Source organism: Patagioenas fasciata, chromosome 37, assembly GCF_037038585.1.
Source record: "Patagioenas fasciata isolate bPatFas1 chromosome 37, bPatFas1.hap1, whole genome shotgun sequence".
Classification (NCBI taxonomy): Eukaryota; Metazoa; Chordata; class Aves; order Columbiformes; family Columbidae; genus Patagioenas; species Patagioenas fasciata.
In genome coordinates, this window is record NC_092556.1 from 1,095,045 (window position 1) to 1,108,217 (window position 13,173).

Here is a 13,173-nt window from a genome sequence, read left to right on the forward strand (position 1 = left end):
CTGGAGCACAAGTGTGATGGGAGTGGCTGAGGGACCTGGGGGGTTCAGCTGGAGAACAGGAGCTGAGGGGAGACCTTCTGATCTCTGAACTGCCTGAAAGGAGCTTGGAGCCAGGGGGGGTCGGGCTCTGCTCCCCAGGAACAAGCGCCAGGATGAGAGGAAACGGCCTCAAGTTGCGCCAGGGGAGGCTGAGGTTGGATATTAGGAAACATTTCTTCCCAGAAGGGGTTGTGAAGCATTGGAACAGGCTGCCCAGGGCAGTGGTGGAGTCACCATCCCTGGAGGGGTTGAACAGTCACAGAGATGACATTCTCAGGGACACGGGGCAGTGCCAGGGGTTAGGTTATGGTTGGACTCGATGATCTTGAGGGTCTCTTCCAACCAACTGATTCTGCGATTCTGTGTCTCGGTTGCTGTAGGTGTGATGACCTGGAATGCATTTACAACCAGCTGACAACGAGGAAGGTCAGGAACATGATGGAGCTGCTGGAGAGAGTTGAGAGCAGCTACATCCCAGCCTTCAAAACCATGCTAATGGATGTTGAGGCAGGTGAGATGCTGGGGCAACTTTACCACAGTGCTGGCTTCTGGCCTTTCTTCATGGCCTGGTGTGACTGATTTCAAGCCAAATCTTTCTAGTTTGTGAATTGAGACTGGGCTGCTTGTGCTTGAGTCTAGGCTTTTGTTTCCAGGCTGGGACAAGCTCCATCGCTGGTCTGTTGAGCCAGACTCTTGCCAAAGTTCAGGGTGAATGGGTTTGGGAATTTATTCTGCTGTAATAAAGTGTTTGCATTACTCTAACAGGACTCACCTCAACTTCCACCAGCTCCTCTGGTGTTATTATGCAGGAATGGGAGTTCAGACTAAGAGGACAGATCTTGTACCTAAGACTGCTTTGTTAGAGCGCTGCTTCTCAGGCTTTGGCCACTGCAGCCCGAATTTCCTTGCTTTGCTTTGCTTAGGGGAGTTGAGCGCAGCCCAAGGAAATATTGCAAATCCCTGTCTGTAGTGAAAAACAGTGTAGTCCTGCTGGTCTGTCCCTGCAGACCAACACAGCTGGACATCCATGTCCAACCCAGCTGCTCTCTGGCACAATGAAACCATCTAGACTGTGTTAGCTGTGCACGTGCTGGCAGAAAACACTGTTCTTCACCACTTCACGTGCAAACATTGAATCTCTTAAGGATCTGTGTCACACTCTGCATTGTGCAGTTTAAATGGGCTGGAGAAACACCCCTTATATAAGGAGCCAAGGGTTCATTGTTAAACTAATTAATACTTTAAGGGTTTAATCAAAATACAACAAATATTTGGTTTTAATCCGGCTACAGCGATACTAACCCTAATTGGATAATTTGGACTATAATTGTTAATTTCCATTACAGCGCAGTTCAGATTTGTGTGCACCTGCTTTTAAGTCTCTGCCCCTTTCCCTGGCATTGTACTGGTGTGGCTGCTGTTGGTGGATTTGCTGGGAGGGTGATGCTGATAGTGGGAGTCTCTTCTTCCTTGGTCTTGGGCCTTAGGGGTTATTTTTGCATGCATTCAAGCACTTCTGTCACTTCTTGTTGGTCCACAGGTTTAATTGCACAACGATCTGGTTTTATTAATGCTTGCGCTCTGGGGTAATTCTTCAGGGTAAAACCACACAGCTGTACAGAGCTAAGCTAAAGCTTTCGTCGAGTCAGACATCAGTTGCTTTACTGTTGACAGGTTTTCTATTACAGTCAGGACTGGTGGGGCCGTCGTCATCTGCCCACTGGACAAGGAGTTGCTTGAGCCAAAACTGAGCTAAAAAGGGCTCAGGCCAAGGCTGTACAGCCTGTCGTGCTGTACAGCAAGGCCATGGCTCACAGCCATGGCAGCACTGTATTTTTGGTGCTGTTGGGCAAATTCCGTGTGACTTTTTAGCAGTTGTGGACTCAGGCTCTCCACGAAGCCCTGTCCCAGCTCCCTGTCCCCTGCCATCACATCAGCTTATTTCTGTTCTGGTTACTGCCGCAGGTGAGTGACGTTCACGAGTGAGTGACCTGCAGCACACAGGTGGCTGAGGGTGCTCAGTGCTTGTCAGGACAGTTTCTTTTCCCAGGCACTTTTCCATGTGGTGAGGCCAGCACCTAGCTGGGAACCCAGCACACCGCAGCTGGGTGGTTCTTACCGCTTCTCACGTCTCTCAACACAGCTTTGACTGAAGCTCAGGACGTTCACCTGCACCTGACACCCCTCAAGCGCCGCTTGGAAGACGTAGAGAGGGTTGAGTTCAGCGAGGTGAAGCCTTTCCTGCTCCCCCTGCTCCACGTGGTGTGTTTGATCTGGGTCACCTCCAAGCACTACAACATGCCCGTGCGGATAGTGGTGCTGCTCCAGGAGATCTGCAACCTTCTCATTGAGCAGGTCTGTGGCTGTGATGCCTGTGTTTGCAGTCCCCTGTGTCCCCTCTCCCCTTCTTCCTATTGTCCTTCCCTGGAAAAGTGATTCTTTAGGCAACATTTAACTTAATAAACAGGTTCAAATGTGTTCAACACAAGAAGTCCTTGTTTTCCATGATGGCAGAAGTGACCTCTCAGGTGTGATTTTGCTCTTCCAGGCCCTGGTGTACCTGTCTCCAGAAGACCTTCTGAAAGGGGACATGGAGGAGAGCCTGGGCAAGGTGCGAATGGTGCTCGGTATCCTGAACATGTTCAAAGAGGCATTTGAGGAGAGAAGGGAAAAACTGCACATGTATTATGAACCAGGCCAAGAAGTGAGGGAGTGGGACTTCAGCTCCACGATGGTGTTTGCGAGGCTGGACACCTTCCTGAAGAGACTGGAGATGGTGGAGGTGAGACTCTGGTCTTGAAAAACATTGCAAACCGTCAGGAGAACTCTGTAGCCAGGAGATCACTTGCTGGCATCTTTCCTTTCTATAGCTTCACCTGATACCAGGGAATGGGGCCACTCTTTTGCTGTTAGGTCTCCTGTTACAGCGAGTCTAAGACTGTGTTTTACTATGTCCTGCTCAGTGCATATGTAAGCTGGTCAGGTTGATAGGTGTGTTTTTTGCTCTCAGGAGTCCCGTTGGACTCCTTGCTCCTGTTGGGGCAAGAAAAGGAGGATTACTGGAGGTGTGGTTTGCACAGCTGTAAATAAAGCAATGTAATCTCCCAGGTCTCCTGGTGCCATCAGAGACAGATTTAGGTTATGGTTGGACTCAATGATCTTAAGGGTCTCTTGCAACTGAAATGGTTCTATGATTCTATGACACCCTAGAGCTGGGTCCTGCCTGTCTTGGAGAGGCCAGATGGCAGGATCCCCTTGGCTGTGCCACGTGGGCCTGGGGAGGAGCAGGGACACGTTCCTCACCAGGTTGTCCCTTCGCATCCTCATAGTCCATCAAACTGGGGTGCTGTGGCTCAGGGGTGTCCCTGTTTGCCAGATCTGTCACCTGAGGCAGGGACATTGGGGTGTCATCCCTGAGCTCCCAGTGTGGCCAAGGGCTCCTTGAGCCACAGGAGATGTTCTGCAGAGAGCAGGTCTGAGTGTGAATGTGGGAGCTCCCTATGCTCTCCTTACCACATGGCTGTGTCTGGAGACCACAGACATACAGACACCATATGTACCTGTTATACAGACACTGTATATACCTCTTATACAGATACTGTATGTACCTCTTGTACAGACCTTGCATGTACCTGTTATCTCTCACGTGGCTAACCACACACATTCATCTGCTCTCCACACACATCCCAAATGAATTTCTTTGTTGATTGTTGCTGCGTTCTCAGTGTGTAGGGTTGGATGGCCAGTGTACAGGTTGCTGGTGTTTGCAGTTTTACTGCTTTAAATGTGCCATATACTTTTATGTGTTCCTTAATTAACTATGTTGAAAACTGTCATGACTGGTGCCTATTTTAAAAGTATTCATAATGATGGTTTCCAGTAGGGTTTGATGTGAAATAAACCAAATTATGCTGGTCAGTGTAGAGAGGAATATAAATAGACACAGGAATAACTGCAGGTTATCATGAGGACAGTGTTGGTGACAGGTTTACTGGGACCCTGTAAAGGCTCTGGGGCACTGACTGCTGGGATTCCATGGATGCCATGGGCACACTGTGGATATGGGCTGCAGACAAAAGCCAGTGGGGAGGTTTTGAGCTGGGGCACTGTGCGTTTTGACCAGTGTCTGTTTCCTCCTTCCGTGGCTGTCCCACACTCCAGGGACAGTAGAAGCTGCAGTATCTGGAGTCAGAGGGAGAGCCTGCGGAGTGAGCTGTAAAACAATAATTAAAAGCATAGTGCACACCAGCCTGTTAATGAGGAAAACTGCTGCATCTCTCTCCGTCTCAATTTCCCCTCATCACTTCATTTCAAGCAACCTTGCAAGACAAAGCAAGGGACAACTGGTATTTCCACATTATTTTTTTGCCTTACTAGGTATTTGTTCAAGCGGATGTGCTGGTGTGTCGAAGTGAATATGAATGCATATGTGCATTTGTTTTCGAATTTTCATAAAAGCTGCAGTTACACTGGTGCATGGGTAGCCCATGAGCACGTGAAGAGGGAAGGATCCCTTTCCTTTGGTTCGTTGCACTGTTTCATATTACGTGTCTGTGGTAAAACCTGCTGCCCTGCTCGGGTGGCCCCAGGACAAGTGCAAGCAGAGAGTGGCCACCAGTACATTCCTGTGCACATTTCTCCTGGTCCTCTGAGACAATGGATGTTCAACCAGCCCTTACTTGGCCCTACCTAGGGAGACAGATGAGGTGGGATGGCAGCAGAGCTGCCCAGTGCTGCCACCACCACTGGGGGAGCGGGACATTTTCCCAAGAGGTGACACTGCCAGGCTGCAGAGGATGGGAAGGGAAGGGAAGGACCCGTGTGCCACCTCAGCAGAGAGGGCCAGCGGGGCAGGTGCTGCAACACCCACTTGGACACGTGGAGATTTGACTGCGCAGGAGCTTTGGACAGTTTGGGTACCTGTAAATATTAGAAATCTGTCCTTGGTTAATACCTATAAAATTGGGATTCTTAGCTATGCTGGATGACATATAAGAGTCTCATATCCTGCTTTGGATCTGTCCTTTAAATACACTTAAAAGCGATTTTACAGTTGTCATGGTATTTCTAGTGGCTGCAGCAGGTCTCACTGGGCAGGGACGTGTTATGAGCAGCCACTGATGCTCAGGACAGGCAGATCAGGCTCCCCCCTTCCCATCCCTGCCACCCAGCCTGAGCACCAGCGCTGTGCTTGGGAAGGTCCCTCAGCAAGTGCAACTCTGTCGTGACAACTGTTGTCATCTTCTTTTGTCAACATCATGACCTGTGTCTCCCTCCGTTGACTTTGAAGGATCTCCTGGCAACTTCCTTGGACTTGATGAAGCTGGAGAAAATTGAATTCAGTGGGATTAAAGGGAAGACCCTGGGCCAGCAGGTCCTGGACATGTATGAGGAATTCCAGGAGGCATACAAGGTGTTTTCAGAGCGAACCTATGACTGTCTTGACCTGACCAACACGGTAGGTGGGACCAGTTTGCGGGAACATCAGGAACATGTGCATGTTTCCAAAGCAGCAGTTTCCTGCTATCTTCTTCCCAGCTCTTTCCTCCTTTCATTATGATCTGATCTGGTACTGGAGGGAACAGGGAGCCGCTGGCCTTTCCTGCAGAGATTTGGGACTTCTTGCACGTCTATATCTAACATATCTTGCTAGATCAGCACCTTAGATCAGTGCAGCTGGGAAACTGGGATTTCCATGAGTTATGCACAAGCTTTTGCTGTACATGGTGCTTGCTGAGGTATAAGAGCTATACCAACACCCACATCTCTTTGCTTTCCTGCTCTTGGTATTTACCATGTTTCCCCAAAAATAAGACCTACCCCAAAAACAAGCTATAGCATGATTTTTCAGGATGCTTGAAATATGAACCCTATTCAAAAAATTAGCCCTAGTTACAGTTCATAAAAAAGTCAATTTAAATAGGGTCCAGGCAGCTATACATGTAAAAAAGTAAGCATCTTTTGCAGCAAAAATTAATATAAGACGCTGTCTTAGTTTTGGAAAAACAAGGTAGTTTGCCTGATGAGGGCCAACTCAGATCATCTCTGGGATGTGTTCGCTCCTGCCTAGATGAACACATGGCATCTGGGGCTCTCAGAATTCAAGGATGCTCTATTTTATTATCAGTAGTGCTTTAATTAAAGGAATATTCCCAGCCCTCTGGGACCTGCCTGGTGTGGGGATGGGTGGCTCGTGCTTTGCTTCCTGCAGCTCCCAGTACATCTCTGCAGGGGGTGGCACGTCCCCAGTGTTTCTTGCTGGAAAGCTGCTTGCTCCATAGCACCCCTCCTTCAGCAGGGCAGGCACAGAGGAGAGGTGACAGTGGCTCTGCAGGAGGTGGCTTGGGTTTGGTGACCCCATGGCCATTTGTGTGACTCTGAGTCATGCTTGTTCTTTCAGTGCTCTAGTTTTGCACCCTCTGCCACTGCTGGAGCCGTTTTTTTTAGCTAAAACATGGCATCTGGATCTGCTGGAGCTCAGCAGTAGCAATAGTAAAAGCTATTTCCTTGCACTTTGTCCTTTGGAAAAGAGACACATGACCTCATTTTTAGTGGTTTTGTCCAAGCTAGAACAGAAGGACTGTCACGGACTGTCAAGTTCAGTCTTTGATTTGGACTCTTTTACGTGTAGGAAAACAAATATAGATGTTACTCTTGAAGTTCAAAGGATTTATTACAATTGAAGCAAGAAAAGCAGTGCAAGAAGATGATGGAAATTACAGAAACCCAGTACTGTTGAGTTTGAAAAGGACCTCTGGAGATCACCCAGTCCACCTTCCCTGCTCAAAGCAGGCTCAGCTAGAGCAGGACTGTGACTGGTCAGGTGAAATATCTCCAAGATTACCTATGTCCAAGTGTGGAGACTCCACAGCCTCTCTGGGCAACCTGTGCGAGTGTTTTGAAACTGCCTCACTCACAACCAGCTCACCATGGAACCACAGGCTTGTTTTGACTTGAAAGTAGGTTGGATTTGGGACTCAGCAGGTGCATCCGTGGGTTTTCTGGATGATGGTGTGGTCTTCAGGCCAAGTGGTGGGGGAGAGGGTGTGGAAATAGTCCATCTTGCCTGTAGGCTGAAGATAGTGCCATGTGGGCTGTGGAAAGCCCTCAGGACCAAAGGGTCCCTCCCAGAGAAAGGGCCAACATCTCAGCCATGGGACAGCACAGAAATGTTCTCAAGCTTCGTGAGGACTTTGCCACGTTGCGATGGCTGAAGATTGGCCAGAGGAGTGGCTTAGTTCACGGTGAATAAGAGAGGGCATCTCTGGATCGAGGAGTTACAGGTACCTTCCTAGTGCCATCTTGCAGCCTCACAGCTTGTGTTTTGCCTTTGTGCAGGACTTTGAGCAGGATGCCTTTGGTTTCCAGCAGAAAGTAGAAGACATGGACCGTCGGCTGGGCACCATTTTCATCCAGGCTTTTGATGACGCCTCCAACTTGGACCACGCCTTCGAGGTTTGTTTATCGCTCCCTTGCTCTTCCCTAAAAGGGAAATCAGGGCACCCGGCTCGGTGAGAATCACGCTGAGGAGACCAGGCAGTGCTGGAGCCACAGGCACGTGGGGCTGGTGTTTGCTGGTGGGACAGTGGGACTTGTAGCTTTTGGGCTGCTCTTGGTTTGGGATGCTCAGGCTGGTGGGTCCCTCACAAAGCTTTTGGATGCCAGGAGATATATTTGTGTCTCTCTCTGCAAGGTGGGGGAAATCATGCTTTTTCTAGGATTTCCTGGTGAGAATTGATATTGTTAGTATCAATTTGTTAATATTATTAATACATGGATCTGTTTCAGTTTTGGAAACAGGTTTTCTAGAAACAAAGCTGGTTTATTTATCAATTAATCTATCTTGCAGAAATAATAAATGGTATTTTTTTTAAAAAATCAATATAAGCATTTGTAGAAAAGACTTTAGCAAGTGACAGTGTTTATCTTTGTAAGTTTTTTGAAAAAAATAGAAAATCTTGAAGCATTTGAAGAACAACAGTTGGAATGTGGTCCAACCCCAGAGAAAGTCTGAGAGGCCCCGTAACAAAGGGAGCAAATTTCCTTTTTCCAAAGTGCCCATCGGTGCGGACAGTATTGAAGCCTCTGGGCTGGGGAGGAAGGTCCCAGCTGATCTCTCTGCAGGAGTCGGGGTTGTAAATTTTTCCCCTCTTCTTTTCCTGCGTGTTCACCCCAACAGCTGCTGGACATGTTCGGGAGCCTTTTGGAGCGACCGGCAGTCGCTGCAGATGCTGCTGGCAAATACTCCGTCCTCATCAGCATGTTCAGCAGGGCCCTGGACCACGCCAGGCTGATCTACTCCCGGCACATCCAGGCAGAGCTGAAGCTCGGTAGGTAGAACGTGCTGAGTAAAATGGGTTTTACAGGGAGTTTGATTGAGATTAATTTGGGGGGGAAATGATTTATTTTTCTAAGGAACCCAAAACTTTACAAATTGCAGATGTTTTCAGCCTCTGTAGCTCCTAGTGGCAATGGAAATGCCTGGGAAAGCTCTGTTCTTAGTATTAAAGCAAATAATTGGTTAGGAGTAAAAATACCCTTTTTCCAATGTGTATGCATGATATGTGACTGGGAATGGAGACACATGCTGGGCTTTTCTCCCAGCGAGGCTGTGACAGGAGGTTTCTCTCCACATTTGTGTGCTGCCTCCAACACCCCATGGGACCTGCAAACCCACTCATGTGCTCCTCAGAATGAATTTATTTTGTTTCCCTTACAATGCTTAAAATGCAAAGTATGCGAGTGGGACTTTGTAACCAAGGGTTTAATCAGCCTTTTCCAAGTTTATTATTCCCCGTGACTGTTGGCACAGGGGGGAATGGGTGGATTTCTATCAGATTATGAGGATTCAAGTGTGTCATTTTGAACAATAACCTATTTACTTGCCTCAGAAAGATCATACTGGAACGAGACAAGTCCTGGACTGGAGAGAATCATGGAGAGAATCATTTGCTGTGAATTTGTGGTTATTGTTCTGTGGCTGTTAGATAAGACGGACAGAAGTAACTCCTGGTCAGAAATCCCTATGTCAGTGTTTGTGAGGGGCGGGGAATGTGTCCCAGGCAAGGGACACCTCACATCAGCTCAGGTTTGGACATAGTCTGGGCTTCTCGTTCGATCTCAGCTCCTTATTCAAGATCCAGAGGCACTCGCCTTGGTCACAGACCTACATCAGTGTGGCAGATGTTGGATTTAAGGAAGGAAGCTGGGAAATCAGAGCAGTTTTCTGCAAATGCGGTTCTGTTGTTGCATCTTTGGGGTTACAAGTGCAGTGTTCAGTCCAATGCTGTTCCAATGTGCCCTCCCCAGGATCCCCCCTGTGCACAAGAACATGCCGCCGGTGGCTGGAGCGCTGCGCTGGGCGCAGGAGCTGCGAGCGCGAATCCAGGTGCCGTTTGATCACTTCAGGCACATCCCACATCTGTGCGTGTCTGTTCCAGCTAAGTTGCTTTATGACCACCTTGCTATCTTCTCTGTAATCAATCTGATTTTCTTTCTGTGGTGAACATTATCCCATGGTTATAGCTGAAATAATTCTTAGTCAAAGAGGTGTGAAGTGGTTGCACTGGTGCTTTTCAGCTTCCTTGTGATCATTATTTTTTTTAAGAAACTCATTAACTGGATTTGTTTTGAAGCGATTAAGAGGCACAGTGGGCTATTCAGCTTTCAGACATAGTTCCCGGGTTGCAATTGAAAGAGGTATCAGAACCTTTCCTGCTGCAATCCCACTCAGCGTGTTCTCCAGGACCTCCTCAGCTGCAAGTCCTGGTTCTGGCATCATCCAAACTGTGAATAGCAGAGAAGTGCTGGGCTGGACTCAGCTGAGATGGGTCGATGGAGCTGGGTTTGCATGTTGGGGAGCAGACGAGCATTTTGTTGGGCAGAAGAAAACTTTCTCAGCGTTAAACAAAGGAGCCATCTCCCAAGATCAAGGAAAGAAACCAATGCTGGTATATTTATCACCCAAATGCTTGTTATAACGGATGGTGTCAGGGAAGCATGGCCTCATACTCACAGCTGGCACCACATGAGACAACATTTAAGAGCTCTGTAAGCAAGGCAGTGTTGGACTTATGACAACTGCGGATGTTCTAGGGACTGCACCTGGTAGCTCACAGGAATGGCTTCACGTGTGCTGGTCAGGATTCTGTGTAAATGGATCCACTTTTTTAATGTACTTGACCAAAATAACTTGACCGTCACTGTACCATGTTTGTAACCTTCTCTCACTGTATCTTGCCATTAAGTGTCTTTAAGTGCACAGTTATTCTGCAGCAGCAAAGACATTGGTGCAATGAAACAAACTCTTGGGCTGTTCCCAGCACAGAGCCCAAGTTATCGTGTCTGATTTGAACCTAAATGGCAAATTTTTGTCCACCATGAAGGACCCAGATCTGCATTTCACACTGATTTTCTGTCCTCTGTTTAGAGTAGTTAATAACATGCTCTGCAACGGTGGTGACATGATGCTGTTGAAAGGGAAAAAGGATTAAAAAGGAGAAACAAAAGTGGTTTTGCTGGGATTTACTTGGATTTGCTCAGAGGACTTGTTTACTTGCAGCAGGTTTCTCAGCACTTGCCCAGCGGTGACTGCTCAGGCGCTCCTTTTTTCCAGCTTTTGGTTAAGTTAATTCAAGTTTTGTCAATATGTCCTCCAAAATCAACAACCATCTTGAGGAAAACTTGGATATTGTAGATGAAACAGTGGGGAAAAGACAGCATGATAAGAATTCCTCTGGCCTGCTGTTCCCTGGGCTGTACAGCCCTGGCAGCGTGGCCAGGGCTCTGCCTCCCGCACTCTGGGACACCTTTGCTCTTCGGTTTGAGGGGCATGAATTGGGCACCGCCAAGAGCTTCATCTGCCGGGAGCCACACTCTGCTTCTTTCTGTGCCTCTTTGACCTCAGAAAGTGGTGGCTGGTGAGCAGAGGTTGCCCTGCTCTGTGCAAACACCGGAGCATTGAGTATGTTACGGAGACCAGTGTTCCTCCAGCAGCTCTGGGCCCTTGTTCTTCCCCCAGGACGTGGTTCTCATTTGCCAGTTGCCATGCAAACACCCGCAAAAGGGCGCACTGGGGCTTGGAGAGCTTTTGTGCAGTGAAATGGTTTTGGGCGGTATGGTGGGGTTGGAATGTAAGATCCCCAGCCAGGCTCTGCCTGCAAGGTGGTGGGTGGTTTTGGGAAGGGGTAAATAGAGACTGCAGCCTCACAGGGCTAAATGTAATGCTGAGCTTGTCTGTTGTGCCACCAGCTGCTTGGACTCTGCTGAAGGAAGAAGGGTGGTAGAGAAGTATGAAGAAATGATCCAGCTGCTCGACAGGTAAGTGGTGGCTCAGGCATGACTGTAACTATATGAAAAAAAGCCAAACCTTATAGAATCATAGAATTGTTCTGGTTGGAAGAGACCCTCATGTCCATCCATTAACACAACCCTGGCACTGCCCCGTGTCCCTGAGAACCTCGTCTCCACGTCTGTCCACCCCTCCAGGGATGATGACTCCACCACTGCCCTCGCAGCCTGTTCCAATGCCCGACAGCCCTTTGGGGAAGAAATGTTTCCTAATATCCAGTCTGAACCTCCCCTGGTGCAACTTGAGGCCATTTCCTTCTCCTTCTCTAAACCACCTTTCAGCACATTTGCAAGCCCAGGGCCTGAGAATGTCTCTTTCTAAGCCAGAAGGAATTTTGTGATGAGAGAGGAGGAGGAATCCTTTGCTACACACCACAGTCTTTCTGTGATATCTTGAAATGAGAAGTTTGCATGGGAGGGACAGGGGCTGTGCAGCCCAGCAGAAATGTTGGAACGAGATTCTTTTGGATGTAGGAGATGCTGTGGTAGAAAACCTGAGCTGACCAGAAGTCTCAATCCACTTGTGCCCATTCACAGTGTACTTACCGTGGCTGTAATGTGTGTATTCCACAAGTGGGAGTGGGATTCGTTGCACCTCACTTAATATCTTAATGTTTGATGCTAAAACTGAACTGATTGCTCTGAGCTTTTGAATGTTTGTCCCCAAATTTGAATCCTCTGCTAAGAATGGTACTTGGGGGATCTTTGTTTTCCTGACTTGATGCTGTCGCTGGTTTTCAGGTGTTTGTCTTTGAAGCCAAGATCTTTATGGAGGTGGTGTGGGTGGGTTTTAAATATTCCTTGATGTTCTTCAGCCCTCAGAAGTGGACTTGGCTTTTATTTGGTTCTATGTCTTGGTGTGCGGGCTTGGCAGCTACGTGGTGGATGTTTTAATTTGTTTGTTTGTTTTCCGGCAGGTATCAGGAGAAGCTCTATGCAGACTGGTCCCAGACAGTCTCTGAAAAATCACAGTACAACCTTACTCAACCGCTTATCCGGCGAGATCCAGAAACCAAACTGATCACAGTTAGTTTTGATCCCCAGGTAAGAACTAGCTTTCCTGTCTGCTGGAGGGCACGTCTCCAAGCTGTGCCCCACCGTGCATGGCAAGTCTGGTGGGATCGCTACTAGATCTGTTCTGCTGAGGTCCCTGGAGCATCTGTGATGGGTGACATGAATTAACCATCCCCTTTGTGGGCTCTGTCTCCTGGTAAAATATCAGGATTACAGTTTAAGCAGCGCAGATTGTAATTAAAGCCAGAAAGTCTGTGAGTAGCCAGATGTTAACTGGTGTCAACATCTCCAGAGCAGGTTGGTTTGACGCTGGTGTGGGGAGCGTAGGAGCATCATCCTACAGACGTGGGTTCGTGTTATGTTGACCTGAAATCTGAGCTTCCTGAAAGGGTATAAAAATCCCAGGAAAGGTTTGTTTTGTTACTTCAGTGTTGTGGCTGTTGGATTTCCTTAATTGTGGTGCAGGAGGCTTCCAGTAGGTCTCTGTTCCCTAGGGCTGCCCTCTCCAGCACAGGGAGGCCTGACCATCCCCCTGCCCAAAGCAGAGGCAGGGTCCAAGCCAGCAGAGTGCAGAGGTGGATTCAAAGGTTCTGGGGCCTGATGAGAGCTGGGGCCTCTCAAATGTGAAATGCCATTTGCTGCGGAGGTGCTGAATCTCAGGGGCCTGGGAAAACATCAAACACTTCCCCCTTTCCCTGGGACTTGCTGCTGTTAGAGAAAAGTGTTGAGGTTCCAGAGCTCATTCCAGCTTGGCTCTCAGACAAAGGATTT

At 48.3% G+C, this 13,173-nt stretch overlaps 1 protein-coding gene across 1 annotated transcript; it reads left to right on the forward strand.

Annotated features, from left to right (window-relative positions):
• The first annotated feature begins 417 nt into the window (after positions 1–417).
• On the forward strand, positions 418–12,409 carry LOC139826227 (dynein axonemal heavy chain 9-like). Its single transcript, XM_071801339.1, has 9 exons — positions 418–550; positions 2,183–2,394; positions 2,588–2,821; positions 5,330–5,497; positions 7,378–7,494; positions 8,219–8,369; positions 9,349–9,462; positions 11,290–11,358; positions 12,306–12,409. The coding sequence occupies exons 1-8, from the start codon at positions 475–477 to the stop codon at positions 11,322–11,324; spliced, it is 1,107 nt and encodes a 368-aa protein (XP_071657440.1). The 5' UTR covers positions 418–474; the 3' UTR covers positions 11,325–11,358; positions 12,306–12,409.
• Positions 12,410–13,173: the final 764 nt, after the last annotated feature.